Consider the following 23,000-nt stretch of genomic DNA (forward strand, 5'->3'; position numbering starts at 1 on the left):
GTGCCCTTCGACTGGAAGAAGAGATGAGATGACCACCTGTGCATCCATTCCTTTCAGCTTCCTACCAAGTGCCTCATAATCCCTTCTGATGTACTGAAGGCTGTGTCTTGCACTATCATTAGTTCCCACGTGGACCAAAAGTTGTTGATGAATGTTGAGTATGGCTACAATCAATGTGATGATAAGGGACCTCATAATCACGAGTGGAATTCATCTGGTTGTGCCTCCTGTCCCTCACATTATACATGTCCATCAGCTTTTCATAATAGTGAGGTAAGTACTGTCGGCTCACCAGGATTTGCAGGTGTTAGGGGAACAGGACCCCTGTGAATATGAAAAATTTGAGAAGGTAAGCCCCTCCCACTTTCCCTCCGATGTCTGGGACAGCTGTCTGAGGCATGGGAGGGGCCAGAGGGAGCTCACTTGGCTCTTCTCCTGCCCTCCTCTGCCTTTAACCGGCTCTGGGAAGCCAGTGAAAGAGACAGGAGGGCAAGGGCAAGGGCAAGAGATATAGGCATGCGCCTGCCTTTCCTCATCCCCCCACTCTCCTGTTCCTTCCCAGAGCCAGCTACAGGGACAGGAGGGCAGTGGGATGAGGAGAAGCTGGAACACGCCTGTTTCTCCTCATCCCCCCTTCATTCAATCCCTTCCCAGCGCTGGCTGAAGGGACTGAAGGGTGAGGAGAAGCAGGTACGCACCTGTTTCTCATCACCCCCACTTCCTTTAATCCCTTCCCAGCGTTGACTGAAGGGATTGAAGGGCAACGGGATGAGGAGAAGCAGACACACGCCTGTTTCTCCTCATCCCCCCGTCCTTCGGTTCCTTCCCAGCGCCGACTGAAGGGGGGAAGAAGAAGAGGAGACGCGCCTTCTTCTTGGCTGCTCCCTCCCTCCTGGGCTTTTTTTCTCCATGGAGAAAAGTCTGAGGGGGGGAGGAGTGCATGCCAGTGGGCTTAAAATTTGCAAATAATCAAAACCATGAACACTAAGTCTGCGAAACCGGAGGGATGACTGTAGTAAGCAGGATATCTTACACAGATCTTACGGTATCTATGATCCTGAGAGTCTTTTTGAAACCTTCTCTCCGCTCCTGAACTGTGTCTCAAATGTAGTCTACCGCAATACTCAACGAAGATGAAGAGTCAGAGTATCAAGACAGGATACGGCATGGAGGAGGTGGAATGTGAATAGGAGTGTCAGCTGCAGAGAGAATGGCAATACTGTTCAAAGACCCTGTTAGAGTGGACCTCCATGAAAATGTTGCTCCCTTATGAGGGGATTCCATGATCTCACCATAAGAGGAAGAGCCTATCTCCACCTGGACCACTTGAAGAGATTCAGTCAGTGATGAGGGTCTTGGAACCGAAGATGTAGCTTGCTTGGCTGACACTGATATTGCTGTAGCTGTAATGGCCTAAACAGGTTTAGGTGCCACTCACCTCCTTATCAGTAAAGCTGCTAGAATGCTTCTTCCTCTTTTTTTCTGTTATCTCTAAACAATGTGGAGAAGAGGATTTAACGGGCATAAATTATCCTGGTGCAGGAGGGACATCATCACCCTGCAAAGATGGTGATGGAGTCACATTCCTTTGAGCTAACTTCTCAGTACCGAGGCCTAAAACCGAAGTAGCCTTCTTGAACGATATCAACAGTGGCTGTCAATGGTTCTCATGGTTTCAATGCCTGTTCATACAGGAGACCCTTCAGGCGTGACTGGTGGTTTTTCTGAGCCTGAGATATAAAAGCCTTACAATGGACACAAGTATTGACATTATGCCCTTCACCTACGCAAAGCAAACATCAAGAACATCCATCATGGCTGGGAAGTTTAGCCCCACAGTCACAACATCACTTAAAGAATGAAGATGAAGCCATCATACCAAGAACTGTAGTCTAAACACACACCGAGGTCTGTAAACTGATCTGACCGTGTCAATCAAACTAAGGGGGTGTCAAGAAGTGAAGTCAGACAGTCCAAAATAGTGTCAAAGCCAGGAAAACAAACAAAGCAAGAATAATTTGCTAAGAGAGTCATTAGTGAGCCAAGTCAAATCATTAGAAAAAGTGAAACTAGAAGGAAGGTTCTTTAGATGCTGCTCTCCCAGCAGATAAGGAACTGAGATAACTGAGATGGCATACTGAGGAACAGAGCAGAGAGTGGACAGAGCTACCACCAAAAATCTTGCCTAGCAATTTTAAGACGTTCCGATTGTGCTCTGCGTAGGTGCAGAAATAAATTGTGTGATTCACAGTGACCAGGATGAAGAACTATCTGTTCATTCAGATCCTTTGGCTTCCTACCCAGAGCCTCATAGTCCCTTTTAATATTCCAAAGGCTGTGTCTCGCAGTATCATTTATTTCCACATGCAATAGGAAGCGATTTATAGAAGAAGAAGGGATAACCATCAGTGGGCTAGAATAGTCTTGTCAACCTCTCTGTTATATCGTGGATTTTTGCCCAAGGCAAACAGCATACTTCTCAAGACATCTTGTCAGGCCCACAAACTACTGATTTTGTCTCTCTCAGCAGGGAGTCCCATACCATCACTACATATCTCGTCCAAGGTTTGGCAGAGGCCATTCCATGTGCTGAGCCTTTCAAGGTATCATGCACATTCTCTGAGGCCTGGCACTACTGCTCTTGCTTCCCCTTGTCATTATTGATAAGGGAGAGAGCTTCAAATAGATTCTATAGCTCCAAACTTATAGAATGATCCCTAGTCCTTCTACTTCTACGTGTCACGTGCCTGCAACTGTTTATCACCTGTATATGGTAACTGACCTCCTCCTGAGATCATCGTTCTGCAAGAATACAAACATACTATAGCTGTTGCAGGTAACTGCAGCAGCTCCCTTACTGTCCATATTTATTAGTCTTAAGCAGGCATGAAACAGAATTCAAGGCCTCGTCCTCAAAACTACCCCACAAACAACCACGCAAAACACCCCTGTTTGTTTTGTCTGTTAGTTGGGTTTTCCTCACCAAGCTCCAGAGAATGGGACTGCAATCTCCTCCCTTCACCAAGTTTCTGACTCTGAGCAAAAGCCCCACCTCCCTGAGATCAAGTGTTCAGGAAGGGGGCCTAGGGCTACACCAACAGAACAACTGCTAATGAACACACAATCACCCCCCACCCAGCTAACACAAACAATCAACCTTGATTTAGCAGGCACAAGGCCACCAAACTGCAACAGAACAATAGAAACTAATGTACACACAAGGAAGTCCCCTTAAGCTCAGATAAACAAAACAGCCTTACTCCATTTGATCCTTACCCTTGACACAAGAAGCTCTCCCTAAAGAGTTTCCAGGACTGCGGAGGTTTAACCCAACCTTCCTCCCTTAAAAGTTTCTCTATCTCCCAACCTTCCTTTGCAGCCTTTTCCTGTGCCTTTCTCATTTCTAATGCAATCTTTGCCTTTTTTGTAGCTGCTGGAGAGATGTCTGCCACCTCATTAGATGCACTCTTTATTGAAGAAATACTTTTTTCTTAGTTATGATGTTGCAGCATATTCAGAGACTTGATGATGTGCAGCTAATTGATTCACAGACAATAAACTATCAGAGAGATGCTCAGAGACTTGATGAAATGCAGTCAATTCAGTCTTTAAGTGAGCTGGCTCACAGCTGGTTCCCTGTACATTTTCCACACAGGGCACTGAGGAAATTTTATCAGGCTGACTCTCTAGTGCTACTATCCCCCACTTTTTTCAAGTGATCATTATTTTTGTAGCCATTACATATTAGTATACACATAAACATAAGAAGTGAAAGATAAAAAAAGAGCAAGAAAGTATGATAAAGACCAGGATGTTATTTTTAAAGTTTAAAAAAATGTAAAGAAAACAGGTTTAAATTTAAAGAAGAAGTCAAGCTGAAGTGAAGAAAAAGGAAAGGAGACGCAAAAATTCTACTCGCTAGTAAGGTGGGATGGAGTATACTGTGCAAGGAGAAGATAAATCAACAGCCAAAAGAACAAGATCACATGATTCTTGCCTCTAAGTAATTGCGGATTGTTGGTCTGCACCATCCAGACAGTGTGCATTATGCTCTTCTGTGCAAAAGAACTATTTTATGTTGTTGCCAACGTGGTGGCAATCTATGCATAAAAGAACATGAAAATTGCTCTCTTGTCATAAAAATTAACATGTAATAACACACACATTACACATATAAATAAAATATAATTGAAAGCAATTTACCGTGCCATAGTTTACCTGCTGGAGAGCACTAGGAGACTGAGCAGTGTTGTAAAAACTTGTCTGACCGGGTTGCTGAACCTGTCCAGAATACAAATTTGAGGCCTGGGTAAGAGTAGCTCTGGCCTGAGAAAAGAGAGGTTAACATTTTCTAGATGACTTGCTAGGCAAAAATATTTTAATCTAAAGAATAAACTTATGCACATTTCATTTTGGCTTTAAAAATCCTGTATATCAGTTGCCGGTACTATTTTTGAAAGACAAATACAGTTGGCCCTTCCCTTATGCGGGGGATCCGTTCCAGACCCTGCCGTGTAAGGGAAATACTGCGTAAACAATGGTGCTCGTTCCCGCAGTGTGCACCTAGTGCACTGTGGGGCACGCACCATGTGCGTTCGCCCCATTGTCTCTTCCAGGGTGCGAGAGAAGCCTTTCCGGGCACACTGTATACATAACATAAATGAACATTTTCAAGTATGTTTTGAATGCTACATATCAGAGTAGGTTTCTATAGAAAAATATAAAGATTTGAATGAGTGAATCAGACAAACATATATGAAAGTAAAATTAATTGGTGCCTACAACATCTCTGTATCATCTACATTCTGTCTTTGCTGGGGCACTGGAAGAGGAATGTGAACTTTGTCCAGGGCTGGGTGCCGCTTCATCTGGGGTCCTGACAATGTGCCTTCTAATAATCATTCAGTTGGGGCATTCGGTTTGTATGATAAAAAAACTGGTATCCCTGATAACATGTAACTTTGCTAATGTCTGGCTCTCTGACCTGGAGAAGATGAGTATCAATAAGCTGAGAACTTCCTAGTCCTGAAGGTTGGCCAAGTTGATGCTCATACAGGATAGGAATAGGCTGAGTGTTAGACGTCTGTTGAAATGCAAGGCTTGTCTGTGCTTTTGCAAGCTCTTGATGCTGCACTGCTGGGAAGTTGTGTAAGGTTGTACCGGAAAGAACGACTGGTGAGGGCTGAGACAAGCCACTTTGCATAAATGCCTGTTGTGATCTATGAAACAAAGTTAACTTGAATTAGTCATTAAAACATTATTAATATATCTCTTTGAAATTAAAAGTGCACTGAATGAGAACAGACAAAACCATACATGCTAGTATATTATATGCCACCATAATTACAAAAAAAACCCTCAACCCCAAACAAACAAACAAAAAAAGGAGAAAAATCGATGTAAGTATAACAAAATGATATTATGTTAATTGCAGATTGTTTTTCATATTGTTTACAGCACTGTAAGGATGAATCTAAAGAATCTAAAGCCAGGTAGCTAGCAAGTGCATAGTAGCAGTTTAACTTGTTGTGGTGGTGGTGTGCCTTCAAGTTGTTTCTGACTTAAGGTTATCCTAAGATGAACCTATCATGGGGTTTTCTTGGCAAATTTCCTCAGAGGGGGTTTGCCATTGCCATCTTCTGAGGCTGAGAGAGTGACTTGATCCCTGGTCACCAGAGTCATAGTCCAGTGTTCAAACCACTACACCATAAGAAACACATATAAAGCAGAAAGTTCAGTATTTAATAATGGTTTTCTCCCTTACAAACCAAGACCCATTTTAGTAGTCTAAGGTTCATATAGAACTCTATGTCTGACAGTTATTGAAGTGCTTGCATCCCAAAACACTTTGTATCCAAAACATATAGTAAATATTGCCAAAATTTCTAGAACAAGGGACTTCAATAGAAAGAAAGGAACCTGAGAAGTCCAAAACAACATGTGGATGCAACAAAGCTGAACACATTGGACTTGTGTATGTCAACACTTGTCTGCAGAGATTTCCATGTATGGGCTAACTCCTACTGCTGTCCAGGCAGTAGCTTAAGGCCTTAGCTCCTCCCTCGCTCTTTTCCATATCCAATCACACTAAAAATGTTTGAGAGGCTCAAAGTAGAAAGATACATAGTAAAGCAAGACAAGGTGCAGCATGAGCTAAGATACTAGACACAATTTGGAAATGCCATTGCAAGTGTAGATTTGGATATTTCTTTCCTCACCAACAAGAATGGATTTTCACAGTTATATTCTCAATGTTCCATTCTCCATTTGTTGCAAAGGAGCCAACTCTATTTCAGATTTGCCAAAATGTAATGATATAAAAGAGAGGAGAAGTGGCAGATTGCTTATATTGTATTACAGACTGTTTATATTGGAATGAACTACAATACCTCTTTTCCAAAGGCCATCCTAGCAAAGGAAAACTTATTTAATCTGAAACTTCTAGGGAAAGTTGAAAAATTAGCCCAGGAAGGAGGCCTGCAAATTTGCTGCACCTCTAACTTCACTTTGGTGTTAGGACTGGCTTAAATTTCTCCCTAGCTATGAGGCCATTAATGCCCTGATCCAGTTTGCTAACTCTGCAGAAGTCTTACTGGCAAATATTTTGCAGGGCACTTCCTCAGTTGGCATGTTCCAAAGGGTGGTATTATTCCCAATCCCAAATCCAAGATGGTGAGAGAAAGGGTGGGTGGGAAGAGAAACAGAAAGAAAGGGTTTGTTTTGTTTTTTTAGTTGGGGGGTAGGGAAGAATGAAGGCCAGAGGCAGTGGCTATGGTGACCGATACCATGATGCCTGGTTGCAGTGATGGAGTAAGCATATCCTGCTATGCGAATAGGCAGGAAAAAGGACAGTTTGCTCACCTGTAACTGTTTCTTCGAGTGGTCATCTGCGAATTCACACAAATGGGTTATTCTGCGCCTGCGCAGTAAAGCTCGGAAACTTCCAGAATCTCTGGGCAGAATGCAGTGTATCTTTCTGCAACTTTTTGGCGGTAACTCCGCCCACCCCTATAAAAGGCCCCTGGTGGCCCGCTCTCTCTCAGTTCCTTCATTCCGCCGCGCTTAGCAGCTCAAGGAACTTCGCTAGTATAAGCTTTTGGATTGAATCTCTGGCTAATTGACTTCGGACATAGTTTTGACCATTCTCTTGGATTTCCCTTTGACTTCTCCTTCACGGACTGGACTCAACTTTGGACTGGTAACGGATCTTCTTTGAAAAGGCCCCTTCATATGGCCTCCTTCAAGTGGTGCACTAAGTGTATTTTCCTTTATATATATTGGCCCTTGGTAAAGAGGCACCAGATGCATTTATTGACACTCGTACTGGGGAAGTGACAAAGTATTCCTCTGACACGAAGGGAACAAGTACGTCGCAAAAGCCATTGGTATGGAGGAAACAAAAGCGCTAAGGCCAGTCTGAAGGGGGGGGGATTATGACCACCCCAGTAACAGTTGTGGCAAACCTGGAATGGTACTGTATGGGGACGTAATGATGTCCTCGATTTGGCAGTCTAAAGAGAATGATGGTACTGGTCCCAGTAGAGAGAGACCAAGCACATCCCTGTATCAAGCGAGTGATACAGGAATAGCTGGGCGTCAGAGCATGAGTGATGGTACCAAAGCCCCCAATGGGGGGAACAAGATGATCACAATAGTTATGGTAGCAGGCGCATAATGGTAGTGTTCCTAGGTATAGAGGGAGCAAAACCAATAATTGAATTTGATCCTTCATTATACAATGAAGACATGTTAAGAGGGGCTGGAAGGCATGCATATGCATGCACATACACACACCTGATGGACACAATTTTCATAGCACTGGGCTGTATTATCTCAAGAGAAGAAAAGGCATCCTGAAGGCTGCCCATATGGATCAGGCGATGGTACTGACTCTTGGTATGGACAGAGAGTGATGACTGAAGGATTGTCTGTACCGAGAGAGTGCTGATAGTGCCCCTAAAGTTATGGGGAACAACAGATTTGAATGTTCACATTAAGTGAAGTTTAGCTGTTCTCGGTATGGAGGACAACTTAAGCCATCAAGGTGATATCGGATCTTGGAACAGAGAGAATATTCATGCTGTGTGTCTGGCAAATGATGATGCTATCCATCAATATCAAGGGTGCAACCTTAAAAAAGGCTTGGTTTTGAACAAAATGGGAGGTGTGGCATGAAGCACACAATGGTAGACTTTGGTACAGAGGCAATAACACAGCCTTGAATCTGACTGTGTGCCAGGGTAACCATGGCTCAGAGCCAAATGAGTGGTTACTGGTAGTGGCTCGAGGTACGAATTATAGGAGCCGCAATAGGCCTTGAAAAGGAGGGGACCATTGTGGCTCTGAATTCGACAGAGTGCTCGCAAGTAGTGGTCCTCAGTACAGAGGGAAACACTATAGTCATTAATCAGGAAGAGTGTGAGCCAGTACTGCACCTCAATATAGAGGGAATAATCATGGCTCCACATCAACAGAGCGCTTGCTGATAGTGACCTTGGTACAGAGGTAGCAACTATGGCCTCGAATCCGAACCAGCATCAGCTGTACTGACCCACAAGAGGGGTAATCGCGTCTTTGAAATCGACCAGGTGAGAGCGAGGAGTGTGCAGCAGTACCAATAATAGGCCCCAGAAACTGAAAGGCCAGCTGCATTTGAATTCTCCTGTGCAGTTTGAGAATGGTACCAACGTTGGGCCTTTAATATTTATTCTACAGAAGGAAGATCAGGACGGTTTGTGGCCATACCGTGATGCTGACAGGTTACCACCCAATGCGTGGGGAAGGTGCCATATATGACCATCTGTGGGCCAATCCGAAGTCAGGGACCGACAGGAATCAGAGTAGGGCTGCGAGCCAATCAGTTTAACCCCGGACAGTCAGGGACTGACGAGGATCGAAGTAGGGCTGCAAGCCAATCGGTTTGACCCTGGAGAATCAGGGACTGACAATAATAATAGTAATAATAATAATAGGATTTATTTATATGCTGCCCAATCACTGGGAATCCGGGCGGCTTACAACAGAGGGGATAGTAGACAGTTCCCTGCCCTCAGGCTTACAGACACGACACAAAAGGAGAAGGGAATAGTGGTGGTGGTGGTGGGGAGAGGATCAGGTCCAGCATTCCTTCTCTCCCTCTGAGGCCTGGACCAAGACAGATGGACTGGCAGGCTAGCCCTGATGGAGCTGGGGCAGCCTACTCTCTCCCTTATAGGCCGAAAGATGACAGTTAAGGAGGGAGGAGCCTCTTTGAAACGGAACTAAGTTTGAAACGGAACATGTATAAGAAATGGAAAAAGGGGGAAATCACGAAAAAGGAATTCAAAGATATAGCAGGCATGTGTAGGGGTAAAGTCAGAAAAGCTAAAGCGCAGAATGAACTCAGGCTTGCTAGAGAGGTTAAGAACAATAAAAAGGGCTTTTTTGGATATGTCCGCAGCAAGAGGAAGAAGAAGGAAACGGTAGGGCCACTGCGTGGAGAAGATGGCAAAATGCTAACAGGAGATAGAGAAAAGGCAGAATTACTCAACACCTTCTTTGCCTCAGTCTTCTCAGAAAAGGCAAAGGGTGCTCAATGTGAGGATAATGGAGCAGAGGACAGAATAGGGGAATTTCAGCACAGAATAAGTAAAGAGATAGTAGAGGAACACCTTGTTAATCTAAATGAATTTAAGTCTCCGGGTCCAGATGAACTCCATCCAAGGGTATTAAAAGAACTGGCAAAAGTAATATCGGAGCCATTGGCAATCATATTTGAAAACTCCTGGAGAACAGGAGAGATCCCAGCAGACTGGAGGAGGGCAAACGTTGTCCCCATCTTCAAAAAGGGGAAAAAAGAGGATCCCAAAAATTATCGTCCAGTTAGTCTGACATCAGTTCTAGGAAAGATTCTGGAGCAGATCATTAAACAGAGAGTCTGTGAACATCTAGAAGGCAATGCCATAATCACAAAAAGTCAACATGGGTTTCAGAGAAACAAGTCATGCCAGACAAATCTAATCTCTTTCTTTGACAAAATTACCAGCTTGGTAGATGAAGGGAATGCTGTGGATATAGTATATCTTGATTTCAGTAAGGCCTTTGACAAGGTTTCCCATGACATACTTGCAAACAAGCTTGTAAAATGTGGGCTAGACAATGTAACTGTTAAATGGATCTGTAATTGGTTGACCGGCCGAAGCCAAAGGGTGCTCAACAATGGCTCCTTTTCATCCTGGAGAGAAGTGACCAGTGGGGTACCACAGGGCTCTGTCCTGGGCCCAGTGCTATTCAACATCTTTATCAATGACCTGGATGACAGAATTGGGAGCATACTTATCAAATTTGCAGATGACACCAAATTAGGGGGAATAGCTAATACCCCAGAGGACAGGATCAAGATTCAAAATGACCTGAATAGACTAGAAAGCTGGGCCAAAGCTAACAAAATGAAATTCAACACAGAGAAATGTAAGGTATTGCACTTAGGGCGGAAAAATAAAATGCACAGATATAGGATGGGTGACACCTGGCTGAATGAAACTACGTGTGAAAGGGATCTAGGAGTCCAAGTAGACCACAAGTTGAACATGAGTGAACAGTGTGATGCGGCAGCTAAAAAGGCCAATGCTATTTTAGGCTGCATCAATAGAAGTATAGTGTCTAGATCAAGAGAAGTAATAGTGCCACTGTATTCTGCTTTGGTCAGGCCCCACCTAGAATATTGTGTCCAGTTCTGGGCACCACAATTCAAAAAGGACATTGAGAAACTGGAGCGTGTCCAAAGGAGGGCGACAAAAATGGTGAAGGGTCTGGAAACCATGCCCTATGAGGAACGACTTAGGGAGCTGGGGATGTTTAGCCTGGAGAAAAGAAGGTTAAGAGGTGATATGATAGCCCTGTTTAAATATTTGAAAGGATGTCATATTGAGGAGGGAGCAAGCTTGTTTTCTGCTGCTCCAGAGAACAGGACCCGGAACAATGGATGCAAGCTACAGGAAAAGAGATTCCACCTGAACATTAGGAGGAACTTCCTGACAGTAAGGGCTGTTCGGCAGTGGAATGCACTTCCTAGGAAGGTGATAGAGTCTCCTTCCTTGGAGGTCTTTAAACAGAGGCTGGATGGCCATCTGTCAGGGATGCTTTGATTTGGATTTCCTGCATGGCAGGGGGTTGGACTGGATGGCCCTAGTGGTCTCTTCCAACTCTACGATTCTATGATTCTATGATTCTTTCTTCAGACTAGCCCCAATGGAGCTGGGCCAACCTACTCTCTCCCTCACAGGCCGAAAGATGACAATTATGGAGGGAGGACCGAGAAGGCTATGATGACTCCAAGTAGATCCTTTCCAGATCACCCATGAGCCTTAAATAGGCTGAGCTCATACAATAGAGCTGTTAACCTCGCCTCTGAAGTATGATGGCCTTTTGCCAATCATTGACAAGGTTTCCCATGACATTCTTGCAAACAAGCTTGTAAAATGTGGGTTAGACAAGGTAACTGTTACATGGATTTGTAATTGGTTGACTGGCTGAACTCAAAGGGTGCTCAACAATGGCTCCTTTTCATCCTGGAGAGAAGTGACCAGTGGGGTCCCACAGGGCTCTGTCCTGGGCCCAGTGCTGTTCAACACCAAATTAGGAGGAACAGCTAATACTCCAGAGGACAGGATCAAAATTCAAAATGACCTGAATAGACTAGAAAGCTGGGCCAAAACTAACAAAATTAAATTAAACATGGAGAAATGTAAAGTACTGCACTTATTGCAGAAAAATGAAATGCACAGATATACGATGGGGGACATCTGGCTGAACGAGACTACATGTGAAAGAGATCTAGGAGTCCAAGTAGACCACAAGTTGAACATGAGTCAACAGTGTGATGCAGCAGCTAAAAAGGCCAATGCAATTTTAGGCTGCATCAATAAAAGTATAGTGTCTAGATCAAGGGAAGTAATAGTGCCACTCTATTCCGCTTTAGTGAGGCCCCACCTGGAATATTGTGTCCAGTTCTGGGCACCACAATTCAAAAAGGACATTGAGAAACTGGAACGTGTCCAAAGGAGGGTGACTAAAATGGTGAAGGGCCTGGAAACCATGTCCTATGAGGATTGACATAGGGAGCTGGGGATGTTTAGCCTGGAGAAGAGAGGTTAATGGGTGATATAATAGCCTTGTTTAAATATTTGAAGGGATGTTATATTGAGGAGGGAGCAAGCTTGTTTTCTGCAGCTCCAGAGAACTGGACCCGGAGCAATGGATGCAAGCTGCAGGAAAAGAGATTCCACCTCAAAATTAAGAGGAAGTTCCTGACAGTAAGAGCTGTCCGACAGTGGAACAAACTCCCTCAGAGTGTAGTGGAGTCTCCTTCTTTGGAGATCTTTAAGCAGAGGCTGGATGCCCATCTGTCAGGTATGCTTTGATTGGGATTTCCTGCATGACAGGGGGTTGGACTGGATGGCCCTTGCGGTCTCTTCCAACTCTACGATTCTATGATTAGAGTGAGGGAAGTGACCATTTAATCACGTTGGCTTGGAAGTGCATTGAGCCTTAGCCAAGTGCAACAGTGAAGTGAGTGGCTATTCATATAACTCCTCTCCAGGAGTACGAAGGCACTTAGCAGAGTGCAATGTACAGGCCAGTAGCCATACAATAAATTATCCTCAGAAGTACAATGGGCCTTAGCCAGGCAGGAGAGCAAGTTGGGCAGCCATTTAACAGGTTCTTCTCAGCAGTAAAGGCGGCCATAGCCAAGCATGGAAGCGAGGTGAGCTGCCATTTTATAACTTCTCCTCAGAGATGCAAGGGGCCTTTGCCAAGCATGCCAGGGAGGTGGGCAGCCATTTACATTTTTTTCCCCTCTGGATTACAAAAGACCTTTGCCAAGTGCACCAGTGAGGCAAATAGCTGTTAAAATATTTTCCTCAGTAGTCCAATGCGCCTTGTCAAGCGTGATGACGAGGCAAGAGGCCATTTAAAAAAAAATTCCCCCTCAGAAGTTAAATCTGCATTTAAGTATGTGATTCTCTCAGAAACTGCAGTGCTCCTCTTAAAATATGAATGATGATGTAAAGAAATACCATCAAAATGGAGACTGTCAAATGGAAATTTTAAAGTCTGACAGGAAAATGAACCTCTGAAGAGTTCCTCTAGATGCTGCTGCAGCTGATAAAAGGAACTAAGGGTTTAGGCAGGAAACTGGACAATAGGGCAGTTGGAGAGTGGGTGGGGCTACCACCAAAATGCTTCTAATAGCTCTAAGAAGGTTTCGAATGACTCTGTGCAGGCGCAGAATAACCCATTTGTGTGATTCGCAAGGATCACGAAGAAGAAATGGACATATATCTGACATTAGGAATGGGAATACACAAAAACTGGTGGCAGAACACTTCAATCTCCCTGGGCATTCCATCTCAAACCTCAGAACAGTGGTCCTTGAACAAAAGAACTACACATTGGAAACAGAAACAGTAGAATTGGAATTCATCCACAGACTATAGTTCATCAGCAATGGGTTGAACAAAGATAATCATTTCCTGGCACACTCCACACATTTCAACACTATCTACCTCCATCCTCATGGGAGCACTCTTGACCTATTCATCACAACATTCTGTTTCCCACACTCATCTATTCTCATCACCTACAAGTTAGTTTCCACTGTCTTTGTTCACCAACGATGACTGTTAAAACTGGACTTGCCACTTCATTTCTATACATAAAGGATTTTCAATTTTAATTGACGTACTGATTCTACAAACTAACATGGCTACATCTTTCAATTCTAATGATCATTGTTCAGTTCTGAGTCATTTAATACAATTTAAAAGTTGACTTTCTTGGTCACAACATTCATGCCTTGATAAAACAAAAGTGGAACAAACAATGGTGCAGACACATTTAAGAGAATGAGTCATAAAACCTTTCTGAATACTTATTTTGCTTTCTTCCTGGTAAAATACTTACCTATAGGGCTGCAATGAAGAATTAAATAGTTCCTGAGCCTGGGAGACAGCAGGAGCTGCTCCTAAACCTAGCTGAGCCTGATGCTGGCCTTGCAGTGGTGCATATATTGGGATTGGTATCTGCTGTACTGAAGTAGGCTGGAAGGAAGAAAAAATATTTAGATAGGTGACTGTAAAATTCCCTCAACATATAAAATTGCTCAATCAATGATAAACACACCCTAGTGAGTGTGTTTATTGTGGTAGATTTCTGACGTCTTTCCAGGCCTAGTATCTGAGATCTTTTAATTGGAAATACTGGTGAATAAGCACTTGGAAGGTTTGGCATGCAAACCAAGCACTCTACAGCACTGGCCTATAGCTCATTCTCTTATTAATGTACAGAAACCTCTCACACTGCCAGAAAAGAACCAAAGAATAGAAAAGTACCTGTAGTATCTGTGTGAGAGTTTGGGCTAGCAGCAGGGATGGGCAAATTGCAGCACATGGGTTGCAAGTAGCCCAAACTGTCAATTTTTTTTCTGTAAAAATGTTTGCTGAAAAATTCTCCTCATGCTCAGCAGGTAGTGTGGAGAACAATTTCACCACATCCTCCCCATCTGTTTTAGGCTGAGGGGGTCTTTTTCCTAACCAGAAGTGAATTAGGTGAAAGATTTACTGAATAAAATCCACCAAAGAGTATTTGCCTTTCCTTAACAAGCAAGTCCAAAGTACTGCCCAAAGTACCTGTGAGAGTCCTGGTTGAAATCCTTGCTGCTGGGCCAGTGAAGGAGGAGCCAGGCGTGCATGCTGGGTATTGAACAAATGGCTTGTATCCACATAAAAAGCTGGAATTTGAGCTATGGAACCATAAAGAAAAATAGTTAAGAGAATTAAGTTAACTAGCATGAAAGCTATATTGATTAACTGTTATTGATAAGAGACAACAGGGATTCCAAAGGCAGAAAACCCCCTATAAACTTTCAGGAGACATACTCAATTTAAAACTAAAATTCTTATACAGTAAGAATTTTATCTTATGAAATTATATTCTTACAAACTTATATTCAATTTAAAAATTGTCATAGTGAACACTGAAACATTTTCATCAAATCTGTTGAGAGGAAAGAATAGACCACAAAATGCCTGTAAAAATGGAAATTTTAAGGATCACTGAGTTTAAACAGAAAGTTAGAATTACCAGGAATCCTAATTACCAGGAATTCTCCAGTTCTGGCCAAGGAAGGTTAAATGAAATCTCCAGTCACAGAACTGAAAATAGCAGTAATGCCAACAGTAGCTCCCACAATAGGCCAAGAAAAGAATTATGCAACAGTAGCAGCAAACAATAAAGGAACCAGAGGTGCAAGGGAGAGTCTCAATTAACTGATGTAAGAACACAAATGCAATCACTAAGAATCTGCCATCCTTACAGTAGAAAGAGTCACCATAGGGATAAAAATACTGGGCCCACCGACCAGAATAAACTACACGAGAAATCCAACATTTTGGACACTGGATAAAAGCATGCAACAGGAAAAGGATGTCCAAAAGCAGCATTCTCCTGCAGGTGGATTAGTGATAAGTTGTACCAGCCTGTGACTGAAGTATACCTCAGCCAAGGCATGTTTGTCGATCCCACAGTGCCAGACAAAAGTATAGGATGGTCCAAGTGGCTGTTTGGCTGAGGTTTTCTAGGAGTTTCTGGATAATGAAAATGGCAGAAACCACCATGCCCTTACCCGAGTGAGCTATAATGACTAGTGAACAGGTTTGTCAAAGGCACAAGAACAATTATCTCAATAACACCATCAACACCTGCTGGCCCTGCTCAGGTGGGAGATAAGTTACCTGCTTTGGTCAGGGCTCACCTGGAATACTGTGTTCAGTTCTGGGCATAACAGTTCAAAAAATATGTTGAGCAGCTGGAGTGTGTTCAGAGGAGGGCAACCAAAATGGTGAAGGAAACCATGCCCAATGAGGAGAGACATAGGGAGCGGTGTATGTTTAGCCTGGAGAATGGAAGGTTAAGATGTAGTATGATAGCCCTGTTTAAATATTTGAAGGGGTGTCATATTCAGGATAGAGCAAGCATGCTTTCTGCAGCTCTGCGCAACAACTAGAGCGTTGCTGGCGGAAACATCAGTGCTTATCTGACAAGAAACACCATGAGAATCTTTTGTATTCCTATGGAGTGGCAATAGGTGCAGCTAAGAACTTGTTCTATGCTGCACGTATTGCGTGTGCAAAGTCCCGTCCAGCAGAGCTGTTCAGGGTGGTGAGGGAGCGACTCAGCTGCCCCCCGCCCCTAACCCTATACCAGAACCAACTAAAGCCTGCTGTGACGACTTTAAAAACTTCTTTGCAGATAAAATCTCTCGGATAAGGGCTGATCTTGACGCCGGCATTATAACAGAAACGATACGAGAGATATCCAGTGCTTCCGTGGACTGTGTTAAACTGGATCACTTTGAGTCTGTAAATACCGATGAAGTGGACAAGCTACTTGGAAGTGTTAGGAAGACAACATGCACTCTCGATCCATGCCCCTCTTGGTTGACCGCCCAGGGTGGAGATGAACATGTTGCTCACCTGTAACAGTGTTTCTTCGAGTGGTCATCTGCGAAGTCACACAAATGGGTTATTTGTGCGCCTGCGCACCAATGCTCGGAAACTTCTGGAATCTCTGGGCAGAAATAAGCTTGCAACTTTCTGTAACTTTTTGGCGGTAGCTCCACCCACCCCATAGCAGTCCCGCTCTGCCCCAGTTCTGAATGAGCCGCAAAAAGTATGACAGTCACGCTAGCAAGGAGCACGACACTGAGGGGATGGATGGGCGGGTTTGTGTGAATTCACAGATGACCAATTGAAGAACCACCGTTACAGGTGAGCAACCTGTTCTTCTTCTCCATTTGCGAACCACACAAATGGGTTAGACTGACAAGCTTCGGTCGGTGGAGGAGGGAGTGTCATGATACAAGATGTAAAGTTGAAACCGTCAAATTTATTAATGACAATGAAATATAAATAGCAAAAACGTTCGTCATTGTCATTTTTCAACATAGAATAGATTAAATAATCAATGCAAACCAGAAAGCAGCACTGTCCTCCCAAAAGCTGCCTCTTGTCTAGCCCTGGCGTCCAGCCTATAGTGTTTAATGAAAGTCAGTGGCTGGGACCAGACAGCAGTTCTGCAAACATCCTCCAGAGAAATCCCAGTCAAAAATGCAGAGGATGCAGCTACCGCCCGCGTGGCATGGGGCCGAACCTGAGTCAGAAGGGGCCTGCCTGACAGTTCATAGCAGAGGTGGATGGTATTGGCCACCCATTTCGAAAACCTCTGCGCAGTCACAGGCAGTCCTTTTTGGTCTCCGAGTAGCACACAAACAACTGCTCGGAGCGCCTCGAACTTGAAGTCCTGTCCAGGTAAAAGGTCGGTGCCCTACAAACGTCTAACACATGGAGTCGACGCTCGATGTCGGTGGTCGGGTTCGGGGCTAGGGTCGGCAACACAATGTCTTGGTTCATGTGGAAGGCCGACACCACCTTTGGCAGGAAGGTGATATCGGTACGGAGAACTACTTTGTCCTTGTGGAAAAGCAGGTAAGGTTGGTCCACACGCAAGGCCCATAGTTCACTAGCTCGATGAATGAAAGTAACGGCCACAAGGAAAGCTGTTTTCCAGGTCAGCAATCTCAAGTCTACAGTGGCCAGGGGCTCGAAGGGTTTGGATGTCAAAATAGAGAGAACAAGGTCCAAGCTTGGAGGATGGGGGATGTAGGTTATTGAATCCCCTAAGGCAGTGATGGTGAACCTTTTCGAGGCCGAGTGCCCAAACTGTAACCCAAAACCCACTTATTTATTGCAAAGTGCCATGTCCCTCTGGCTTTCTAGTAACAAACTCTGGCAAACTGTGCTGGGACGATGGCACATGTGCCCACAGAGAGGGCTCTGAGTGCCACCTCTGGCACACGTGCCATAGGTTCGCCATCACTGCCCTAAGGAATCTCTTTACAAGAGGATCCTTAAAGAGAGAAGGTTTGCCCTGGAAATGAAAACGGGAGCAGATGGCTGATAGATGGGGCCCCCAGCCCTGGAGGGATGAATCCGTGGTAAGAGTAATGTCTGGTTGCGGAGGCAGAAAGGGCATGCCAGTGCACGCGTTATTTGATCGGAGCCACCATTGTAATGATCTTTGGACTCGTCTTGGAATGATGAGTATCTTGGAAGGGGAGTCCTGTACGGGGTAGAAAACGGAGAGAAACCAGGATTGGAATGGCCTTAGTCGAAGCCTCACCCAAGAGGTGACAAAGGTGGTCGAGGCCAGATGACCCATTGCCACTTGAATGAGATGGGCCCGCACATGTCTTCGAAGGAGGCATGCCTGCACGGCAATGCAGAGGGCTTGAAACCTGTCCTCTGGCAGGTATGCCATGGAAGTTTCGGAATCGAGAATTGTCCCGATGAATCTGAATCGTTTGGAAGGGATCAGATTTGATTTGTCCCAGTTCACTTTGAGGCCAAAGGACTCCAGTAGAGACAAGGCAAATTGAAGGTTCTGATGTAGCATCTCTCGGGATGGAGCCGTGAAGAGCCAGTCGTCCAGATAGGGGAAGACTGTTATCCCTTGCTGGTGGAGGTACGCGACTACCGGTGCCATGCATTTTCTGAAGACCCTCAGGGATGTGGAGAGACCGAAGGGCAGAACCTTGTATTGGAACATCTCGGTACCGATGGAGAAAGCGAGGAACCTGCGGTGGTCTTCCTGGATCGAAATATGAAAGTAAGCATCTTTCAAGTCCAGAGTCACAAACCAGGAGTCCTTCTGCAAAAGTGGTACAATGGAGGCAAGAGTTACCATTCTGAAACGGTGATAAACAATAAAGGTGTTTAACTGACGTAGATCTAAAATCGGCTAAGGCCTGAGTCCGTCTTGGGAATGGTAAAGTATCTGGAGAAGAAGCAGTATCGAGCCCGAGAGGGTTCTACAGGTTCGATCGCGCCCTTTCCCAAAAGTGTGCGCACTTCGTTGAGAAGGGTGTCTGAGGGGGCAGTGGAAAGTATAGCTCCAGTGGGCAGGAGCTCTTTGAACTCAAGGGCATAACCCCTACGGACGATGTTTAAGGCCCAAGAGACAGAGTTGAAAGAAGCCCAGGTGTTGAAGAATGGCCTTAATCTATCACCCAAGGCCGTGACGGAGTGCACAGGAACACTTCAAAACCTTTTCTTGCCTTGGGTGTCTTTCTTCTTGTAGCCTTGTTGGTATCTAGGCTGGGAGGAGGCAGGAGGAGACTGGGAAGGATGGCGCTGGGATGGTCTGTCTTGAGCCTGGTATTGGCGGTCTTGTTGTTGGTACCGGTGCTGGTTATTGGGATACCAAGAGCGTTGGGGACCATACCTCTGGCGTGGAGACCGTGCGAAAGAGAAAGACATGCTATGTTTCTTTGCAGCTGTCTTCATTCTATATCGAAAATTGAATTTCTCATTGGTCTCCTGATTAAATAGCCCTGAGTTGTCAAAGGGCATATCCTCGATATTTTTTGGCCAAGCCATCTATCTTCTTACTCTCCTTGTCGATTGGGGAGGAAGATGGACAGGGGGCAAAGGTCGTAAGCGAGCCTTCCACAATGGTTGAGTTGGGCTTGGGATGTTGAACCAGCCAAGATGGACCCGATGGTGTCACTCTGTATAAGTTTTCTATCTTCCTTGATGTGGAAGCAATAGTGTCTGAAGTGTTCCACGATCTTTGAGCAATCTTCTCCAAAGACGGGAGAAAGGCAAGAGATGGAGGGGCTAGAGAACAACCATGGATCCTCTGCTCCACAGGGTCGAGTGCCTCTCGCTGGTGTGGGAAACCTCAAGTTTCAAGGCATCAGCCATCCGGATGATCCTGTCCGAAAATGACTTGACATCATCCGTGGGAGATAGGGCGTCCGGTTCACCAAATGTCTGAGAGAAGTCATCCTCAAAGACAGGTGCAGGACAGCGAGATTGGGAGCGGGACCGTCTGAGGTGTCGGGATGGAGAGCGTTGGAAATCAGATATGACTTCCCTCTGAGGAGACAGATGGCATCTCTGGGGTTCATCAAGACGCTTCTGGAAGAGGTCTCCACGGGCTGGAGAGAGAGGCCTTATTCTAGTCGGGCCTGGTACGTTGCGACAAAGGTGCGTAGCATCCACAGGCAGAAAATATTGCTTAGTCTGGTGATCGTAGACCAAGTCTGGATAGAGGTCGAAAAAGTCACGTTCAGGTTGGTCGTAGACTTGGGCCTCATCGGCCTCTGTTCTAAGTGCAGCCCGGTCCCTCTGTGGAGGAGAGCAGGACCGAGATCTAATCCTCTGAGGAGGAATGGGAGGGCCAGAGTCTGGTATTTTCCCCTCTGACTCAGAAGTTTGGTCCAGACTGACAATCTGTAAGTCGTCATCCCTCAGGGATAGATGGCTGGAGAGGAGCACCTTTGGTTCAACAGGAATCCGAGTAGTGGCCGAGGCTGCAGTCTGTGTTGGCGTGGGGGTTGAACCCGAGTCCGGTGGAGGCACTGAGACCGTGCTAGGAGGGCCCTTGCGGCGGGATTTTGCCACCAGGGAGGCTGATCTAGCTCGCCTTGAGCTCTGCTCAGTGGTGGAAGACTTGGAAGATTTATGCTTGTCCCCAGTATGTTTGTCTCCATGCTTCCTTTTAGGAGCCTTAGGGGCGTCCCCCGACGACTCCTTCCCTGCCATCGAAGTGGATGGCTTTGTGGCTGGCTCTACAAGGGAAGTCCCGGCTGAAGATGTGGCTGAGGACAGAGCGGGTTGAGAGACTTTTTCATAAAAGGAAGCCTTCAGTTTTTGATTGCGGTTCTTTAAGGCCTGAGAAGTCATGGGCTTACAGTGGGGGCAATCCCTAGGGATATGAGTCTCTTCTAAGCAAAGGACGCATTTATCATGTCCATCAGACATGGGGATTTTGACCCTGCACTTGGCGCATTTTTTAAAAGAAGCCATAGCAAACCGTAGTCGAGGATACTGAGGTCAAACCGTTGAATTGATAACGAAGTCCGAGGATAGTCTGTAAGAATGGTCAGAGACATTTCCGTTGGTCAAAAGTCCAGGGATTGTAATCAGAAAGGCTAGTAGCAAGGTAAACCAAGCTAGTGAAGTTCCTCGAGCTGCTGAGCACGGCGGAATGAAGGAACTGGGGCAGAGTGGGACCGCTAGGGGCTATATATATATATATATATATATATATATATATATATATATATATAATGAGGCTATTAAGCCGCTATGAAGAGGCTTCACAAACAGGAAAAAAAATCTTTTAAAGTCTGCAGCTGGAAGCTTGAATTTTGGAATTGAGGCTTTCCTCAAATTGGGGAATAATTAGTGAAGAGTGATTAAAAGCCCAGCTCAGTGAAAGTTAAAAGTGGAGGAGACGGAAGAGATCGGGGAGAAAGGAGAGAAGAGATTTGATGCAGAAGGGGGAAGGAGCTAAAGTGTGGCGTAGACCAACTAATCTTAAATCATCAGACCAATTACTTCGGCATGTTGAACGTTTACAGAGAGGGAAGCTCATTTTGAACTTGAATCAGAAATGATCCAAAGTCCAAAAAAAGTAGCCCCCCTTTAAAGGATATATAGGAATCCAAACAGCCTGCAGCCATCTTGAGGCAAGAGGAGGGAGAGAAGGGGGAAGCTGGAAAGAAAATGGAAATAAAAGTGATGGATTGTGAAGATATTATGACGAAATTTACAGAAATGATGGAAAAACAAAGGGAGAAAGAAAAACAAGTTTTTTTGGAGGCAACAAAAGAGGAGAGAGAAGCTATGACAAAGCAATTTCAACAACAGATGGAACTGGAAAGGAAAAGTTCAGATGGAAAATTCAGGGATCTACAGGAAAGCATTAAACAAATTCAACAGGATGTACAAATATTAAAAGTGGACAATAAAGAATGTAAAACTGCCCATGAAGCACATCAGAAGGAAATACATAGTAATAAAAATAAAATTACTGAAATAGAAAAAAGATTGGTCTATTTACAAGATTATCAAAGATCAAACTTTGTTATTAAATATATACCAGAAACTGGAAAGGGAGATAGAAGAACCGATTTGAAAACGGAAATATTAAAATGGCTACAACAGATCTCCCCATCTCTTAATTGGACTGAAGATGACATAGAGAGAATTCATCGTATCCCCTCAGGAAAAAACAGGATAATCCCGAGGGATGTCACTGTGAGAGTGACTAATTATACTAATAAGGAGGGACTGCTGAACATGATGAGAAAAAATCCAGAGAAATTAAGATTTGGAGAAACTAAAGTGGAAATATATAATGATTACTGTCCATAGACGAAAATATGGAGAACATCGATGAAGCCATGTACTGTTGTGTTGTTGAAGGCTGGGATTAATTACACATGGTGACACTCGCTGTCCTTAAAAATTCAATGGGCAGGAAGAAGATATAGGATCGACTCTGTGGAGCAAGGATTGCAGTTATTGGAAGAACTGGGGATAAATAAAGAAGAAGGAAAAAAACCTGGAGGATCTGAGAAAACGTCTGGAAGAAAAGGAGCTGGAGAGAGCAGGAGAACACCTGGAAGAGTTGGAGAAGAAGTGATGGTTGCAGCGACTGGAGGAGAAGAAAGCTTGGGAGCAGTTGGAGGAGCCGGAATTGTGTAGATGGAAGATAGAACTACTACAATCAAATAAAAAATTAAGTTTTATATTTATGAGCACTTGGGGGGAGGGCAGTTTTGGGCCTATGGATGTCTTCGCCACCCCTCCCCACGAGGGTAGCCTTGGCAGCCGAGGCTAGGGCAAAATGCTCTAGTGAATGGAAGTGGGGAGGTAAAATGGATATGGGGAGGGAGGGGGGAAGGAAAGGGGGAATCGGGGATGGTATTTGGGTATGGGGAGCATTAATTGGAGCCATTAGAAATAGAAACAAATTGGGTTATGCCAAATAAGGTGAAAATTGTAACATTAAACACCAAAGGTCTTGGTTTGCCGGTCAAACGAAGAAGGATTGAAGCTTTATTAAGAAAATCCGCAGCAGATTTGATCTTTTTACAAGAAACACATCAA

At 44.6% G+C, this 23,000-nt stretch overlaps 1 protein-coding gene across 11 annotated transcripts in view; it reads right to left on the minus strand.

Moving 5' to 3' along the window:
- PRRC2C (proline rich coiled-coil 2C) overlaps positions 1 to 23,000 on the minus strand; it is a 194,983-nt gene that overhangs the window by 18,766 nt on the left and 153,217 nt on the right. For 6 of the 11 annotated variants that reach the window (XM_089516032.1, XM_089516035.1, XM_089516025.1 and 3 more), the window contains 4 exons: positions 14,670 to 14,782; positions 13,945 to 14,081; positions 4,985 to 5,219; positions 4,204 to 4,326 (listed from right to left, as the gene is read on the minus strand). In XM_089516032.1, the coding sequence (XP_089372158.1) occupies positions 4,204 to 4,326; positions 4,985 to 5,219; positions 13,945 to 14,081; positions 14,670 to 14,782 (608 nt within the window). The remainder of the gene's footprint in view (positions 1 to 4,203; positions 4,327 to 4,984; positions 5,220 to 13,944; positions 14,082 to 14,669; positions 14,783 to 23,000) is intronic. The other 5 variants (XM_089516034.1, XM_089516031.1, XM_089516026.1 and 2 more) reach the window with 3 other exon arrangements.

The sequence above is a fragment of the Sceloporus occidentalis genome, unplaced genomic scaffold, assembly GCF_023333645.1.
Source record: "Sceloporus occidentalis isolate IW3139 unplaced genomic scaffold, rSceOcc1.0.p SCAF_3, whole genome shotgun sequence".
Classification (NCBI taxonomy): domain Eukaryota; kingdom Metazoa; phylum Chordata; class Lepidosauria; order Squamata; family Phrynosomatidae; genus Sceloporus; species Sceloporus occidentalis.